The 19,450-nt window shown below is 45.8% G+C and overlaps 1 protein-coding gene across 1 annotated transcript in view; it reads right to left on the bottom strand.

Annotated features, from left to right (window-relative positions):
* Positions 1-2,123: 2,123 nt before the first annotated feature.
* LOC311441871 (uncharacterized protein) overlaps positions 2,124-19,450 on the bottom strand; it is a 78,355-nt gene continuing 61,028 nt past the window's right edge. The window contains exons 6-11 of the mRNA XM_084530446.1: positions 17,423-17,652; positions 10,375-10,454; positions 9,317-10,002; positions 8,116-8,225; positions 5,550-5,657; positions 2,124-2,285 (exon numbers count right to left, since the gene is read on the bottom strand). Of these exons, the coding sequence (XP_084386572.1) occupies positions 2,219-2,285; positions 5,550-5,657; positions 8,116-8,225; positions 9,317-9,325 (294 nt within the window). The 5' untranslated portion in view covers positions 9,326-10,002; positions 10,375-10,454; positions 17,423-17,652 and the 3' untranslated portion in view covers positions 2,124-2,218. The remainder of the gene's footprint in view (positions 2,286-5,549; positions 5,658-8,115; positions 8,226-9,316; positions 10,003-10,374; positions 10,455-17,422; positions 17,653-19,450) is intronic.

Raw genomic sequence — 19,450 nt, 5'->3', positions numbered from 1 at the left:
TGGAGCAGTTGATTTTCTAACCTTTCCTCTCGTGTGATCCAGGGGACAGCCCTGCTGGTGTTTTCCTCCAGTAATGGGCTCATTCTGCAGCAACGTGCCATAAAGCCACATGAATTCTCAGTCCTGCTCCCGCTAAAGCTAATGGCAAAACCCCTGACGGTTTTGAGGAGGCCAGGACCTGGGTTCAGCCATCTTCTGCTCCAAAGCAAAGAAAGCACACGCTTTTCATTGAGCCTCTTCAGACACAGAATGCTATTCAAACACATTTACCTTTTCTGAACGGATGTCTTCAGCTGGAACCTCACAGACAAGCGCAGAGGGTTTATCTAGTGGTAACAAAAGCCTCGTGGCATTTCTTAGATGGAAAGAAACCCATGTTTAGCAATTATTCATAGCCTTACACACATTCCTGCAGACAGTCAAGCTGACTTGGCAGACTGAAGCTAATTGGGTTTACAGGAGAATGAAGCTTTGATTGAAGTGCTTCGCTTAAAAAATTACATACGCACCCCCACACCCCCGATAACATTACTCTCGAGCATGTAAAACAACCACCCCACATATTAGCGAAGAAGAAACGCTGACTTTTTTATTACTTTACCAACCAAAGACCCACAAGTGAATAATTCTGAAATGTTTGATCTGCTGTATTCTGCTGCATAATTTAGCGGAAGCAGAAGGGCTGCGTGCGGCTGGCATTTCGGGCTGCTTTTGAAGTTCACAACAGCCCCGCAGTCACCGGGGGGTGGGACCCTGCTCGGGGTGGGCACCGAACAAAAGGTGGGTGGGAAACTGCTCCAGAGCTAATGCACAGAAAGTGGTTACGAGAAATTGGATAAGGGAAATTAATGTAGCCTCAAGTTTACCGAGTAAATAATTCAGATTCTACCGCGGTGATTTATGAAAATAAAAAGCCTTAACGAGCTCAGCAGGCAGCAGGTGCTTCCATTTTTACATGCTAAGAGCAAAAATAAAAGGGCAGGAGCTTTTGCTTCATTGGGCTTTTTTCCTATTTCATGGTTATAGTTTAAAGTAAAAGAGCTCCAACGTGCCTCAGGGACATGATATGCTCAGTGATTTTGCTAGTCAGGGAAGGGTCACACCAGTGTTGCCTTCTCTGTGCCGTGGCTTTCGATTCTGATGCAGCCACATGGAGAAAACTTCCAGGTGTTGCTAGGAATTACTGCTTCGAGGGGAAGTTTTACAGAAATAACAACCGACAAGTTTCAGAGGAGAAAGAATATTTCCAATAGCCCTGTGCTGGCCAGCACTCAAACCTGCTCGCGAACATGTGCTCTTCATTCCTTTTCCCAAATCAACATGTGCAGAATTACATGCAGGAATTCAGATCATGGACCACATCACACCACCAAGTCTCTGTCTCCATTGGGAAAAGTCCCAAATAGTCACTGACTATCTGTGTTCTTGAAAAAAATGGAAGCACAATGGAGACATGCAAAGATGACATGAAGAAGATGGAAACTGCATAGGAAGCACAAGAAAGAGGAGATGGGGGAAATGGAAAAACAAGAAAATGGAAGTGGAGAGAGACCTTTTACATGGTAAGATGGTGATAAAACAAGGGGGAACAGTTTAAAATTAAAAGAGGGGAGATTAAGATTAGATGTTAGCAGGAAATGTTAGATGTTAGCCTGTTCACTGGAACAGGCTGCCCAGGGAAGTGGTGGAGTCACCATCCCTGGAAGTCTTCAAAAGACGCTTAGATGTAGAGCTTAGGGATATGGTTTAGTGGAGGGCTGTTAGCGTTAGGTTGGAGGTTGGACTCGATGACCTTGAGGTCTCTTCCAACCTAGAAAATTCTGTGATTCTGTGAAATTCTTCCCTCAGAGGGCGGTGAGGCCCTGACCCAGGCTGCCCCGAGGAGCTGTGGGTGCTCCATCACTGGCAGTGCCCAAGGCCAGGCTGGTCGGGGCTGGGGGCAGCCTGGGCTGGTGGGAGGAGATAATGCCCATGGCAAGGGTTGGACTGGATGGGCTTTGAGGTCCCTTCCATCCCAAACCATTCTGTGGGTCTATGAAATGGAAAATGGTGAACTGAGATGCTTGCAGGAGGCCCACTGACCCTAGCAATTGCTGATGATGCAGGAAAGAAGCCAGGCTGCATTGCCATCTAGTTCTGCCCACCTTATTTATTTAGTTCCAGAGGAAACCTCACAGTCTTCAAAGCCGATGATCTCCCCATCTGCCAGCTTTATCAATCAGCATCCCTGCCGCACATCAACACCTTTTGCATTGACTTCCATATGGTTCATTGCATGAAAATGCCTAATTAAGAGGAGAAGATGAGATTTTAGCAAGTAAACCTTATGACTAGCTGTGGAGAAAACGCGAGCTGTAGTGCTAAATCACAAGAGGTGGCAAGCACAGCCAGGGAGGCGACTTTGAAGGCAAACTGCTGCCTAAGAGTATCTTGAGCTCGGAGAGGTTCAGACTTCAAAATTACCACTTCACGTGCCCTGCGTCTGCAGCCTGTCAGCAGGATTTCCCCCGAGAGGCTGAGGCAGGATCCTGGCAGTGCTCGCACAAAGCTTTGTCAGATCAAAAAATCTACCAGACAGTGATTGCAGATCAGAGCAGCTTACGGCTATTAAACCCAACAATTTGCCACTCTCCAGATGTAAACCGGGACAATTCACCGCTTCCTGAACACAGCCCCACATGCAATGGGCTGGTGGACTGGAAATTCAGATTTGTTTTCTGACAACATGTAAAACAGAATATATGCACCCCCAAACCCCAACCAGCAGCACATAAAGATGCAGCATCACCAAGCAGACAGGCAGCAGTGCACCCCCGGGGTGGCCTCTGCCTCCTGGTGAGCTCTCACCCTGCTGCAGATCACAGCTTTGAGCGAGGCCAAGGGCAGGAAAAGTGGCTGCTTGTGGCTGTAATCATTTGCTGTAGCTCCTGCAGCCCATAAAGGGCCTGCCCTGGCACATCCCCAGCAGCACGGGCTTTTATTGCCTAGCTGGTGCAACGTGGAGTGAACTTGTAGCCTTGGGAAGAAAGTGAAATTATCTTGTGAGGTTGAAGGAACACGAGGTGTGAATAGACCTGACCTGAGGTACTTCCTCCCTTGGATCAGAAGGGCAGGGAGAGCCTTCCTGCAGGCATTTTTGTGAGCTGGCCACAGTAAATCCTACTGAATGCCTTCAAACCTCTGCAGCAGGTCCATAAGCCAAGTTTCCGCCAGCTGTAAAGCACCACTCCCCGACATCAGGTTCAGGCAGCACAAAACACAGCCCTGCGGTCCTTTCAAGAGCAGCTTTTATCACCCCATTTAGCAATTCAGCAATTCAATCAGATGGCTTGTGTGCCTTGGGCGATGGCTGAGCAGAGGGCTGGCTTGGGGTGACGTCCCCAGAGGGGCAGAGGTGTGCGTGGCCATGTGGGGACACTGCTGGGACACCGCAGGACGGCTCCGTGACGGGGCCTCGTCGTGGTGCCCGGCTGCGCAGTCACCAACAGACATTGCCATGGCTGTTGGAGGTCATTTGGCCAGCCTTAAAACCAAAGAAGTAAACTCGTTTTTATGGCACAATATATAAACTGTCTGGCTTCTGCTGGGAGCCTAAATTTGGGCCGTTGGGTTGATTTGGTTGGATGCTAGGAGTGAGGGCACCGTTCGGAGCCACGAGGCATTTTTCTCCTTGGAAGAGTGGATAACTGAGTCTATTAATCTGACAATACATTTAAACTGAGTTATTGTGACAAGGGACTTCCATTATCCATTTCATCTAGTTGCAAACTGTCAGAATAAATCTCAGGGGGTTAGGGAAAAAAGCTGCCTTCCTTTGTTTGCTGCTTTATATGCCACAACAGTTTAGATTTGGTTCACTCTAACTCATGATACTGTGTAACTGTACAGGGTGGAAGCTCACTGGAAACCTAGCATAGCAAATGTTAACTTTATGGTCATCAATGTTTTGTTTTTTTTATTATTACTTCCAATTTTATTATTATTATTTTTAATTAAGGAGTAAGGACAGCAAAATTTGACCCCCTAGCAGAATCATGGCATTGCCTTCAATGGCCTTTCTCCTTTTATATAGAGTTTTAATGATAACTTTTCCTCCCTCTTTAATCGATATCTTCAGAACTGATAAAGCAGTTTCCTAATGCACTGCTTTTCTCTCCCTTGTAAAGCATTTTGAGTTAAATAGCTAAACCTCTCATAACCAAAGATTAATCAAAATAAGTTGTAGATGAGTAAGAAATGGTATCGTGCTTAAGACATTAAACTGGCATTCAGAAGACTGAGACTCAATATTTTGATCCTACAGCTGGCTACTTACGTGTTGGGTGACACTTGGCTATCAGATGAAACATCTTCCCCATTATTTGCTTATTTTTGTAACTGAGCCTGTTTTAGCAAAAGAACAGTATTTTACTGTCTTCAGCTCCTTGGCCAAATCCAAGCTGGTAGCAGGCCAAGCAGTCGAATGGCCAAAGAGGTTGGTGCTACGGCCCCTCGATGGCTGAAGATCTGCTTGGGCATGGTGGAGGAGGAGCTACTTGGTTTGGGAAAGCCAACGACACTCTTGGGCTGCCAAGCCAACATGCAAAACTCGCCATAACTTCAATCATGCACGTGCTTATGTGTGTGTAGGTGGCTGGAAGCTGCACAGCAGTGTTTCACAGGAAGAGGGGCTGTGATATTTACAAGCTTTTGTTGAAGCAAATAGTCCAGCCACTCCTATTACATCAAACACATCAAATATTGGAGCTGGAGGCAGTGACAAAAAAATAATAATAAAGAAAAAATCTGTCCATCTTGAAATCTTTTATATGTTAGGTTAATTTGTTAAAAAGCCTCCATGAAGAAATAAACATTGCTACTTCAGCTAATTTTAATTCTATCCTCTCAGCACTGTTCCTGTGAAACAATGAGAACTCTAATTCATGATCTTCCCCAAAGTCATCGTTTGGTCTCAGGAGGTGGTCGGAAGCTCAGTACAAAATGTCAGTGTCACAACTTCACAGCTCTGCGCTTGGTTTTGATCAGATCTGGGAAGTGAGAAGGGATGCAATATTCTCATTCCTTTACTGTCACTGCAGAGTATTCATTAGTTTTAATTATTTTTTAGGTTCTAGGGGGAACCATTAAAAAATTAATCACAAATGGAAAGAACAGAAGCCGTATGTGGCCATAAAAAGACAATAAAGCATTTTAAGATACACACTTGTTATGATTTATACTCAAAACAGGACCAGAGGTAGCATATGGTGGTTGCCATAAAATAACATTTATTATAAAAGCATGGAGATTTATCTCCAAGCTTGGTTGTATGTAAGAAGTTGCATTTATTTTAACTTATATTCAGATTCCTGCTGTAATATCTTTTTTTTTTTTTTTTTCCTTTTTAACTGAGCCAGCTTGCTACAATCCTCATACTGTTGTACCTATAAACATTTCCTTTCTGCAGACATTCTCTTCACTGACTTCAGATGCACTATGCATAGGTTTGGATTTAGACACAAATCAGCTCCCGTTCGGGGGCAGAAACTGTTCACCAGCTGTGTGCTCACCTTCTGCCAACAACCCAGACATCTCCACTGACTTCAGCCAAGGACTCCATGTGCCCATAAGGATCCTCTGATTGATTCAAGGTTTGCTTTAGCTTCAACATCTCAAACCTAGTAAACTGATAAGGGAACAATTAACAGGGTATTCTTATTTACTGTAAATAAGAAAAAATGGTATGTAAAATTACCACGTTAGCTGCGTCTTGCTGGCCAAATCCTAATGGCAAGGAGGAACACCAGAAAAGAACAGAAACCCACATGAGAGAAATGTCTCCAAGAAGGTGGCACTAAGGGCACGGAGCTAACAACATGTCCCGTACGGATTTCCACCTCCCCACATCCCCAGATAGCAAAAAACAGAGGCGGGACCACCCCAGTCCTGGTGCAACACCCAGCTCCTGCTGGATTTAAATATTCACAAGCACCAGCCAAGAACAGTTCCAAGTGCACAATCAAGTTCTGCTTTCACACACCGTGAAAGGACACAGAACTTTTAATTCAGCAGTACCAGACTAAAGCGGAACTGCCTTGAGAAGTGACCCATAGAAATAAATGAATGCTGGGCGGCCAAGATATCGAAATGTCGCAAGAATCTCCTCATTTATTTAGCATCCAACTCAATACTTCTAATTCCCCCAAGCCAGTCCACAGCAACCTACACTGATATCCTTAAATGTCAGAGCAGAAACAAGCCAGGCTGGCACAGGACTCGCCTGCCGCTGGGGAGCGAGGCTGGCTTTAGAAATGCAAAACCAAGAGCTGCTCGCAGTGGTGGCACAGGTGCCTCTCCCCCTTTCCCTGCAAGTCGCACAAGCAGAAAGGTCACTGGGTGCCCTGGCAGAAATGCACAGCCTCTCCTCTGCTTCACGTGTAATAGTGTCTGGGCAATAAACCCAGCCTGCCGGCATCGCTCCTGCCTGCTGAGTGTGGGTAAAATTCATCTTGAGAGCCACTCATGGAGTTTGAGCCTTGGCTGTGAGAGGTGCTGGCTCCTGGCAGCACGAGAGGAAGCTCTGCAAGGCAGAACTGCGATCCTACACAGCTCGTGTGGCAAAGCTGCACGGAGCCTTCCCCAGCAGACAAGGATTCCTTCCCAAAGGGATCTTCCTTCCACAGCAAAGACTTCAAGCCATCCTATCTACCTAGTCTAAAAATATAAAAATAAAGAAAAGCAACGCCCAGCACTACGGGTATCATCTGCCACTTGCTGTTCCTGGCTTCATAGTCTACCCTTTTTTCCTCTCCAGTCTAGCTGTGTGTGACGTCTGGAAGACAAAAAGGTCAAAGCTGTACAACAACTGCTGTCTCCTCTCCTTCCTGACCGCCCAACAAAAACACAAGAAGTGGATTTCCAGTTTTTTAAAGGAAAGGGGACTGTTCCACCTCATCTGAAGGCTTCTTAGAAGCTTTCATAAACCCAGTCCTTGCACCATGCACAAAGACATTATTTTTTATTTACTCCTATTTCTGTAGAGGTTAGAAACATCTGAGCATTTCCTCAGGGAGCTTTCTCCTCAGCTGGCACTGAACTTCTTCATATTCACGGCTGCTGGCTAAAGACCACGGAGTGCTCACGAAGCAGAGCTGGATCACCATCCCAGCCAAGAAATGCCCACACAGCCAAATACCAACCAAGACATCCCTTCCCAGAAACAGGCTTTCATTTCTCCTCACTGTGGCATGCTAAGATGAATTTAATGAAACCAGACAGATTACCAGCACTTATTCCAGACTATTCCACACAGCTCCTGCAACGTGCTGCGAAACTCGTGGAAGGTGCCAGCACAGATGTAGCATTTAAACACAGACCAGACCCAGGCGTGAAGGGCAGTGGCAGACGTATTTATGGAATGCATGCCCAAATGAATCACGTCTGGTATCATTTTTCTTCCTCTGGCATAATTACAACCAGCTTTAAAATAACGTGAGGTTTCTTTGAATGGGGGTATTTATTTCAGTTAACTAATATAAAGCATCAGATCTATAAAGCGCTGGAGGCAAGGGATTTGGTTATTTAGAATTATTCTGCACTAGAATTACACTGGCTCCATAGTCCTATATTGTACTCAGACATTATATGAAATTAAGCACAACAGGGAGAAAGAATCAATCAGTCCTGGCTAAGGAATTGAGATAATAATGACTCATTTGACGGGATTGCTCTGGAAAATTAATAATGATGGTGGTAATTACTAACCTGGGATAGCTGCAGTGCTCATTATTCTCCTTTTACTCCACTGAATGTTAAGTATTATGAAGACGTCTGTTAGAAACGCCGTCTTGTCCGCGGGCTTTCAATCACAGACAAGGGCTCTCTGAGAGGTCTGAAATCTGTCCTCCTCTTACACTCACCGGGAAACAAGCCTCAAGCAACTGCAATATTTGATATATGGCATAGAAGGCCACGAATACAATATTATTTGTAAGAGTTGAGCTCCTGCAAGCCTGATCCCTGACAGCTCTGCTGCCTTTGCTTCCCCTTGACCAAGGACCTGGCCCAGCACCTCCGCTGGGCAGGGAAGAGCTGATGCATCTCTGCAGACCCCCGTTTCATTAACTGCTTTATCACCTGTGCCAGCGACCAGTCTTCCTCAAGTGAGCCAAAGCCAGGAAAGGGACCAGGCTCCCTCCTGGTCCAGGGCAGCAGCTGAAGAGGAGCTTCTGGGGCTGGAAGACATGCTGTAATATAACCGGGGAGAGATATTAGCCTCTAAAAAGCTGAGAGTGACTAAAAATAAGAGCGTCTCGCAGCTGTGCTTTCAAACATCTGTTCCACACCCCACGGAGTGCATGCAGCACTTATTTATATTTTAAGTGGATCAGCATAGTGTTTACCTTATGTTGAAGAGCAAGCGATGAAAGCGAATGCCCTGTAATATGCAGGAAGATGATAAAAAAAATAATAATATTTTTTTAAAAAAGTAGTTCTAGAGCAATGTTAAAATAAAACAGTTCTTTCCTGATGTTGAAGGAACACAAATTTCTAGTTGTCTGAGCAAGGCAGAGCTTCCTTCCAGCAGCAGCTACCCTTCTTGACCAAAGAATTTTGGACTCCTTGTCACCTTTGCCAATTACTCCCTTTTTCCTGCCAAATACTCCTTTTCCCAGCTGATTTAGCCCAAAATTGCTTTCAGCCCTATGAAATGGGCTCTTTTAAGGACCCTATCTGCATGTCCCTGGTGTGTTACTTTAATCACTCCACACACACCATAACTCTGTCACTGATCCCATCTTTTTCTGTCAAGATGGTCAAACATGCAATTTTTCCAGAGGGATTCAGAGATTTAAATGTCAAGAAAAGGGGCCGTGAGCTCTGCTGGGGTAAAGGGAGACGCTGATGATTTCTATCTGCAGTCTCTGCCTTCAGGTTTCTTGTTCAGCTCCTTGACAAACCCACTGTCACCCAGGCTTGTCGTGGCGCCCTGCATACATCCAATTATCTGGGCACAGCACGGCTTGACAAAAACAATCCATCCATACAAGCCAAAAAAAAAAAAAACTTAGATTAAAAATCCACATTTCTGTTAAAACTCTCCTTCCCTGTGGCCAGGCCTGATGCTGGCTCCTTAGTGATATGGGACCGCACCCTCCAAGGAAGTGAGATTGGGGTTGGGGCTCTCCAGGGCTGGTGCTGCTTGCATTGAGTGGTTTGTTTGGATAATTTGAGCAGGACTGAGGAAATAGCCAAACAGGCTATATTTGCAAAGTTCCCCTGCTGTGTTAGCCCTTCCCACTACCCAAGTACTGAAGAAATAGTCATTAAAGCTCACCTTGTGCATTAGGAGGTGTCACAGTATTTAAGAGAGGAGGTTGGTGAAATTAAACGAGATGCATGCAGTCATCAGTTGCCCATGAATTACAAAGACCTTGCAGCCACCAAGACAATGTGACCAGAGACCTGTCCATGAATCCTAAGACTCAGCAAATCTCTGTCAAACTGACTTTGTGCTCTGCATCTGGTCCTCGGAGGAAATGTTTAATTGCAGTCACACCTGGGCGTCAGCAGCCTTCCATAAACCATTTACAGAAATCTCTCTGGCAGCATTTCCATTTCCTGAAGGGTTCAAGAGCAAATGGAGTTATCCCAAGGAACTTGGGGGACACAGACACACAGGACATGGAGCCTTTTTCAGTCTCCCTGTAAGCAGTTGTACAGAGCTGCCACCAGCAAAACACTTCTCATTATCAGCTTTCCCAACAGAAAAGGACGTATTTGGGAATCTGACTTCGACTATGAGTACTAAACATTGAACTGGCCTGAATGCCTGAGAAATCTGTCAGTTTGGAAGCAGGGATCCTGAAGCAGGGATGAGCAGAACAGCTCTGCAGAACAAACGCCTTTTGCTTCTTATCTGAACTACAGGAACATGCTAAAACACAGGTTCTGCTCACAGCTGCGCTTAGCAAAGACCGAAATAGTCATCTTTACAGTCACTTCCACCTGGAAGGATGTCACCTGCAAGCACATTTCAAGAGGAAGCCCAATTTTAGCAAATTTATGATCGTGAGTGACTGCAGTGCTTGACATGATCCATGTCTGCTTTGTGCATTTCCTGCTTCAGCAGAAACAAAGGTACCGAATTTCTGCTCAGAAGTGCGTGCAAGCTCAGAGAGTTAATTATTGTAATTATCAATTCAACAGACTCAGAATGCTAATCTATTATAAAGTGGTCTGTTAATTGGTGTTAAACTGTCATTAGGCTGCCATTTCCCATGTTATCAAGCTGACCCAAAGCACAGCAGAGCTGAAAAACCAATCCATTCCTCATTTCTGACAAAGGCTGATTACTGATTTGGAGAAGAAGAAAAAAAAAAAAAACCTACATACCTGGAACTGAAGTAGTTCTACCAACAAAGGAAAACATCATTGGTGCTGCTTTAAATTCGGTATTTAAATTCCTTCGGTACCTGCAGGGCGGCAGAATTAAAGACTAGGGCAAACACCAAGAAAAGCCATGCTCAGCACCTTACCTGCCCCAGGAATCACTCAGATGTCACCCAGAGCAGTCCCTGGGGAGGCTCAGGAACAAGGGGCAGGTGCTGGCCAGGTCTCCTCCACCTGGCTGCCTTCTGCCAGTCCAGGCTGCCAGCCTGGCTTCAGTTTCCAGCAGAAGTGCAGGCAAAATTTTGGCTTCCTCACCTCTGAGAGTTCAGTGATAAAACCTAGGTGCCCGGGAGGGCAATGAACTTCAATTTAAGTATGTTGCAGTAAGGAGAGACTGCATTTAATTTCAAGCCATTATCGGGCAAAGCAGCGCTGCTGGCTGCTCTCCCCAGAAGCTGCCGTGGCACGACCTGCCGGAGCGCTCCTCAGGTACCTCCCGTGACTGGCATTTCTCTCTGCTAACATTTCTTTCTTTTTATTTTATTTTATTAAGCAGCCAACTTTAAAAGTTCAGGGGAACTCACAATGACCTTTCAAAAGTCCAGAAATGATTCATTGCCTGAAACGGTTTCGGTATGGAGCAGTCTCTGCAATACTTATTCACCTGAATATTCCCTGGCTCTCCCTGAGACAACCCACGGTGCCCATCTTGGTATCCCTTACAGCAGGATGCAGGGCAGAATTTTCTGACTTGACAGATGGGTAAGAGTTTGAGCAGGGAGCAGTGAATTTTCTATATGCTAATCAGAACCTCTTGGTGCTCAGGTACCCTTAAAATCTGGTCTAGGACACTATCTAGGAGAAGAGAAGACTGAGAAAGCCCATGGAAATGGTGACCTGCTTTTACCTGACTCCCTTTCCTCCATGTTTTAGAAATTGCTAGGATAACAAACTTTGTCGTTTAGGATTATTTCCAGTTCTTTTTGCTTGTCTTTGTACTCCTTGCCAGTGCACAGCTGTTGTTCTAGCCCATTTATGTTGCTTTTCACTTTCCTTCCAGCATCCCTCCATCACGTGCCTTTGCACGTTGAAATACCAACCAGAGCGCTGGAGAAGAAAAAAATGAAAGAGGTAAAACTTTCAGTGCCATCAATAATAACCCTAGGATCTTGATAGTCTTTCCTAGAAGTGGGAATCCATCTAATTCAGATGTCTTTGACTACTTATGGTTATTATTCCTCCATCCAGGCTTTTCTGAGACCCCTGACTATTTGTCACTTTCTTTCCTTACAATGGCAGAATACCTGAGTGTACCTGCCTGAGCCTCATTTCTCCTTCACCTCAAAAATTGTGTGAACCTTCAACTGCTTGATACCCTTTACTGCCACACAGATGCTCATCCACAGGAAATTCCCATTTATTTCAATCTGCAAGACCCAGTTACACTGATAAACCGACCCACGTGCCAACAAGCCATCCCGTCCCCGTTCCTTGGTAACAGATAAGCAAGAGGCCAACATCACTTCTGTGCAGAAAGCCTAGCCCACAAATTGCCCACCTAGCAATATGACTTCTTTGTCAGCATCCTCCAGCTGAACTGGAAGTCAAATTAATTCTCGGAGCAGACAGATACATCTTCAAAGAGCTCGAGCGCCGATCATCAGCGCTGTCTGTCAGCTTCCCTCTCTCTGAATAATTTCCTTGGCAGCAGCTGCTGCACAGAACCATACGAACCTATGCAACTTTCACACGTTGCACTGAGCATTATGCAGTGGTGCCGCTGACCGCGGGGTTTTGGCAGGAGATTGGAAAACCAGCAGTCCTCAGCTTTTCCCCAGCCTTCCCTATCACAAGCAGAATTTATTGTTGCTGGGAAACTGTTGCTGGGACATTCACTGGGCATTTAGTTTTGCTTATCTCTTACTCTTCAAAGTGCTACGTGTTCCCTGGCTTTTATCTAATTCTCTCATTACTATTCCATCCATTGCTTACACCTTTGCAGTTCCTCCAGTTGCCTTCATGTGATCTTGCTCCTTTATTTTGTGCTACTGACTTCAAATCCTGCTTGGCTGAGTGTTCTTTTAACTGCAGTGAAGGGAAAATAAACCTGTGCAGATGGAAACCTGGAAACCTGGCTCTTCTGCTGTTCACCAAAGCGGGCTCTTCAAGATTGCTACTAGAGGAATCACCTGGTTAGGCTTGGAGATCGCTGGGCATGACGGCAAGGACAGCTGTCAAACTGAGAAATGCCCATTAGAGCCTCCTCCTCTGTGCTTCAATCAGTCACGTTTGGCTTTACTTCACTTTGTTGATATGCACTGACATGGTCCAAAATGGATACAGAGACAAAGACCAAAGGCAAGTTTTTGCTATTTCAGGAGATAAAGATCTTGCTCAGCATACTCAGAGGGAGTGACTCCCGCAAGTACCATTCTTTGAGAGAATGAATAAATGAGAAACATGTCATTGCACTGAGCTGAAGTTTGTTCTTAATTACTTTACCATTGAAACCTAAACAAAAAGCCATCCATAATACTATTAAGAAACTGTTTTCATACAGGTAAAATAATTAAAGCCTATTCTTGATATGCTGCTTTGCAATGGACTCAATGCCAGTGACCGTGCACAAGCACTAACTCTGCTACTTACTGGAAAAATGGCAACGGGAGAATGCCACAAGGCACGGCATATGAGCATTATTTCTATTTTCTAAATCTATCAGCCAGAGATCGACAGCCTTCCTTTAACATAAGGCATGCTAAGAGCACAGGGATCTCTCATTTCTTGGATGGCTGGTCAAGACTTACACTTCAGCAGATGCGCATAATAAGTGAGTTCCTTCTGCACTGAATAAATGTCCTGCCTCACAGGCATTTGCTTTTGATACTTCGCTGGATTGGCTTGTTGGGAGATCAGAGATAGAGAAACTCATAGGACTGGCTCACTTCTGTTTCCTTTGGCAAGAACTTGGGTGCTAATTTAAAAAAAAAAAAAAAAGTTGGCTTTTTTATGGGGTGTGTGGGCTGTCAGCCTTATGCTTGCAAAGGCATGCAAGGCTACAGGCAGTGTTTTTATTTTTAAAAGTAAACCCAAAAGGTCCACTCTCTGTTCTCATCAACATAAGTGCTGTAGAGTAGTTCCCGATTAATGGCTGTGTCCCAGCTCCTGTTGAAGGTGACAACATTTCCTACAGCCCTATTATTTTATAATTTCAAGTACCCAACGAGTCTTTTTTCACGTCAGGATACCAGATGCAGTAGCATCATCTATTGCACTGCAGACTCTTGTAAGGAAGCTACTGGAAGAGCCCAGTCAGACAACCTCATGCTCCCCGTGTAGTTAATTATTGCTGACTGCTCCATCTGCTTTGTCATTACTGCAGCAGTGCCATGCCTTTTCTCTCAAATATATTGATTGAAATGACATATTTTGTACATGTTGTAAGAACCCATAAAAGTCACTGAATTTTAAACCCTTCCTCTCCAACTTGGCTGTTCCAGTTGCGATGCTGCGTTTGACCCTGCAGACCACCACCAGACTATTTAAATTAGTTTCTTTGTGCCTAGGACTAGCTCATTTGTAGCTTTATCAAGATTTATCCATCTGGACAAGGAGCAAAGTAAGGCATGAATTTATAGAGTGCTACTTCTCAGCAGTAATTCTCTTCGTGGGTGCTCCTAGTGTGCCTCATTGAACGTGAGCTTGTTCACTTCCAAGAGGAGTGAATGCCCTGCACGTACCGAACACATACAAAAACTGCAACCCCTGCATCCTCTGCAAAGACAACAGCAAAAAGGCAATTTGGAGCTGGGGGGAGTCACCTCCTAAGTGATGTCCTTCCCCATTTGCTCCTTTTGCTCCATTTGCTCTCCATTTGCTGTCCGTGAGCACTAGCCCCTTAATTAAAGCATTTAGTTAGCACCGAGCCCAGCTTACCTCTGCAGCACGGCAGCAGGAGCTCCTGCTCCACCCTGCCAACGTTCACTGGGATCTGTGCCCAGGGATGGAGAGAGCAGGGCGGCCACCAGTCACCTCCGAGATCAGACAGACTGGTGGTGACTGGGAGGGCCCTGGCCACCGCCAGCTCCACTAATGGTTTAAATTCACTCATTTCCTTACGGCGCAGGTAGGCGAGGAGCCCAAGTAAATGGCTGGGGCAGAGCATGCACAGCCCGTTAATGCAGGCAGGTTGTAAAATTACAGGCTAGCTTTTAAGAACCGTCTGGCCTCTCCAATTACATTATTTCAAATACTAATTTCCTAATTAACAATTTTTGCCCTTTGAAGTCTTGCACTGGCAAATTATTATTTTTTCTTTTCTTTTCTGATGACAGGGAGATTAGTTATCCCATTTCTTCCCCTAAAGATCCATTTTATGTTCCAGTGAACAATGGTAAGAGCAGAACAATAGAAGCAAAACCACAAAGTTACCCCCTACCCAGATCAGAGAGAAATATGTCTTTGACACCTGCTGGCAATTAATCCTCGGCATGCATGAATTTACAATTAGTAGCACTCTGGTAATGGGATTGAGGTGTGATTCCAGCTGTCATTAACGCTGCCCTCTGCCGCCCCAGGCCACTGGAAGTGCCCAAATCCTGCTCAGTGCTGGGACGGTAAGATGGTGAATGAAGGAAATTTATTTTTCTCCTATCTTCCTATTTCTTTTACAGCATCCAAGGAGGAACTTCTCTCCCCAGTAACCTTTCAGGGTCCCCTTTTGGCATGCGCCAGGTCTGGACCCCCTTATCTAAGTTCCCCCACCTTCACTGCCAACTTTCCTGCTCAACAGACAAAAGCAGCTTTGAGTCCAGCATTTTGCTGCAATGTAACAATAACTTGATTTTGCCCATCTGAGAATGTTTCCGTGCTACATGAAATGAGTCAGCTGTGCCCAGTGTAGAAAACTGAAAAGAAATATTGTATAGAAATGTTGTAAGGAATGCTGCTCTTTGAAGCACTCGATGACATTTGAAAGCCATCTAGTGCTTTAGAGGACAGTACTTTGTGAAGTATTTCATGCAGTAATAACTCTAAAGTTCCTTTGAAATATCTCTTATTTGCCATTAAATCCTGGAATTTTGGAAATTAATAGTTAGAGGAGCTTTGATGCAAAAATCTCTGAATAAAACAAATTCTGAAGGCTATTTTCACACTCAGTTACATTAAAACTTCCCTTCAACTCCCCTGTTACTCTGAGATGTGCATTAAATTATCCTAAATGCTAAGCATAATATTGTACTAAATAATTGGAAAAAATGACTCCTTGATTTTTCTCCCACTAACACACATCTCTCAGTGCTTCCTAGCGATCTTTAACTGAGCGATGTTGGGTTACTAATTAGCGTGACAAACAATAGATTCGCATTTCACGGGCAGTTTCACGGCCAGGCAGCCCACCTGGGACAGGAGGACGTTCTGCTGTTCTCAGCAGGTATCCGAGCATCTCTGTGAAACGCATCTCCTTCAAGCCTCATCTCCAGGACCCTGTCAGTGCATTTTTTGACTAATTGGTGGCAGCCAACAGGCCTAAATCCTCCAGTTACGTGCATAAGGGCTTAGAGGGGAGGTCTCACACAGAAGGGGATGGGAAGGACGTGCTGTAAGGCCAGCAATACAGCAGCAAGCAGGGACGTTTGGCATGCAGAGGGTAACTGTGCACTGCACCACCATCTCCAGGAATTCCTTATCTTTCTTTTCTCAGGGCAAGTTTCTCTTGTCTCTCCTCAATTACGCTTCATTTGTTTTTATCGCAAAATTTAATTCGAGGCAGTTGCTTGGCAGATGGGTTAAGGCATTTTTGTTATGTTTCAAGCAAGGGAAGACAAAATGATTACTGGTGTGGTGTGCGAAACTAACAGCCAGCTTGGTGCAGGAGGGGAGCTGATCGCGGTGGCAAGCTGCAGGCTGTGTTTTGGGGCGCACAGCTCCCAGCCCCTGCTCCTGCCCCAGCCCTTGGCAATGACAGGCAGCATCCACAGCACCAGGTGGGGAGGGAAACACCTTCCACACAGCCTCAGCGCTGCCATCAAAATGGTTAAAGTAAATAAAAAATTATATGAAGTGCTCCAGGCAGGTGCTGAGCAAGGAAGGACTCGCCTCCCCGCAGGTCACCGAGGGGGCTGGCAGGGGAACGGGTGGCTGGCGCAGGGCCAGGCTGAGCATCTCCAAAAAAGATGGCACAATATCTGAGAGCTAAAAATAAAAATACACCAAACCACACAACACTTTAAAGGAATTCAAAGAGAACCACATGGGTGGCCACAGGACCCTGAGCCCCCTTGGGAAAACACTCATCTCTGGCTTGGCCACATCATTGCCACAGAAACCCCTTACTGAACAGCTCTCTGGCCCCAAACCCGCTGCAAAACCCCTGCTGATGCTACCGAAGCCGATCTGTGCACGTGGGGCCCTGGGAACACCTCCCCACCCCATTGCAGCCCAGAAAATCGGGGCATGGAAAGCTGCAGGCTGCTGTGCTAATACAGCCAAATTTCCTAAGTAAGGCTTGTGTTACTTCCACCACGTGCACTACAGGCAATCTTTCATTTTATATCCCCGTACCTGTATATGAAAATAACATTATCGGCATCATTTTCTGGGAGCATGCCTATCCTCAGCGCGCTAGATAAAGCGAATATTGTATTGATGGAAAAGAAATAAGAACATATTACGGGAAAATCTATAAATGCTTTAAAATTTCATCTTTCAGCCTTCTGCAGCTCTGTTCAGGCAGGCAGTCACGGTCCCACGAGCCCTGACAGGAGGCACGCTGCGGAGCAGGAACTGCACAGCCTGGCACCATGGGCAGGAGGAGCCCAGCTTCCCCTGGGGATGCCAGCACCTTGCTGGGGCCTGGCACCAAGCACCGAAGGGAGAAGCTGAGGTTTTGTATAAACCAGGCCCATCATAATTAAAAGTTAATGTTTGTTCTGGCTCTCAGGATTAGCCCATTGCAATGACCACACCGCCAGCTGTAGGAAGGGACAGGCAAAGGAACCCCACAGCATTTTTCTAGTTATTCAAATAAATAAACCTGGGCTTGCCTCACCTTTTTCAGCTGGAGGTGCTCAGCATCATCCCCATGTTGCAGACGAGGAGGCTGCTTTTCTTTTTTCGTGTTTACCTAAATGTCCTGGAGGTGCAGCGGTGGATGCAAGGAGATCAGTGCTGATCCCAAACGCTTTCCTTCTCCTGCCTTGTGAAAATCAGAGCCGGTCCTGGCTGCATCACATCACTCGGAGGGTACAGCACTGGTACAGCCCTAGCACAGCAAGGTTTCTGCCTGCAATGAGCAGTGAGATCAGGGGGAGCTGCCCCGGCGCGTGGGCACACGTCTGCCACACTCATTCCAAGTCCAGGAGACGTGCTGATGGTGAAAGCTTTCATGTAGGCCAGGTCTCTGTCAAAAATGGGTCCAGAATTAGGTTAGTGAGGCAATGTTTACATGCAGAACAACGTGGCCTGGTTTTCTGAAGCGCTGAACATCCATCCCAGGAGCTCCCTGGTGGGGAAGGAAACTTTATTTGCGGCACCTTGTTTTGTAGGACTGCCTGCACCAGCCAGCTGGGGCTGCCACGCAGCTAACTCCCTTATAAAAGCCTCTCATGAATACGCATTATTCTCCATGAATACACGTGATTCTCCATACAGGAAACGTGCAGCTCCAGGTTTCAGCACGGAGTTGCTATTTAGTGAGGTAGGCCTCAGAAATTATCAATTAATGCTCCTTGACATTTTGTAAGTAGGTTCATTTCCATTAAGCCTGCCGCAGGTAACTGCATAAGATAACTTGGAACCTCAGCCATAAACCAAAGAGACGCATGCAGTTCAGGGGTATTATGGCTGCTTCTTATCATCTTTTTGACATAATGCACATTGTGTATGCAGCACGGTGAAGATAAACACATGTATAAAGCAGGCAATTACCTCAGCTCACACAGACTATCATATTTATGACCATTTGCAGAGCCTTAATATAATTCACTTACTTAGGTGCTCGAGCAAATACATCATTATAACCCCCCAGCCAGACAGCGAGGCAGGTATCAGGATTTGCTGCTATTCAGCTAAATTCTCCCCAAATCACCGCTCCTCACAGGGTGGTCAGTGGTGGTGGGGACACAGCTGGGTGCAGAGATGCTCACTGCCAAGCCCTGGTGGGGAACGTGGCCAGGACACAGCGAGGAGGGGCTTGTATTTGGCTTTAGAGGCCAAAACCCCACACAGGTCCCACCAGCCCACCCCATGGCTGCAGGCCTCCCCCACCACCCCTTCCAGCCCCACCAGCCCCTTTGGGTAATGACAGAGTGGTGTTTCCCCAGACACATCGCCCCTTGAAATTACCACTGATATCGGCACGCTGCGTATGACTAATCAGGGGCAATTAAGGGCTAATTACTCGCTCTCTGTTGTGCTTGCTGCCAGCACTCACACCGGTGTGAATGAGCGGTGGGAGGGCAGGTGAGCCTACTGGTTTGATTTCCTATCGTTTCACACCCGATTTCATCTGATGCAAAACAGGGAAGGCAGTACAGAATCACATCAGAAAACCCATTGAAACTCGAGGATTAGGAGAGTGCATCACTCTGAACGCAGCAGCTCCCAGCCCCTCAGTTAGACGGGGATCCACCTGCCTGCCTCAAATCCCAAGCACACGAAGGCTGCACACGCACACATCTGTGACTTGACAGCACACTGAGCTTTAGAGGAATGGTTAGCAAACGCAGTTTTTGACAGATATTTCCTGGAATCTGAAACATTCTTGCATCTTTAAAAATCATTATCCGTGCTATTCCGTAACAAATATGAGCAACTACTTTAGGGAATAAAACATGGTTTTCCTTTCTTTCTTCCCACCCCCCCAAAAATAAAAAATAAGAAAAAGAAAACCCCAGGAAGTGGTAACAAACAAATTACACAAGCCCAAAGAGAAAACCGAAAAGAGAAGGGCTGTGCTACAAGAAGCACAGGTGATACCCTGAAGTTATACCACTGCAGGAAAGGAAAAAGGGGGGATAAATTAAGCACTTCATTCTGTAAGTAAATTTTAAAGTAATCTGATTAGAACAGCTCCCAC

Source organism: Aythya ferina, assembly GCF_964211825.1.
Source record: "Aythya ferina genome assembly, chromosome: 10".
Classification (NCBI taxonomy): domain Eukaryota; kingdom Metazoa; phylum Chordata; class Aves; order Anseriformes; family Anatidae; genus Aythya; species Aythya ferina.
Note: the sequence above shows the minus strand (reverse complement) of the source record. Positions and strands in the feature narration are given on the sequence as shown.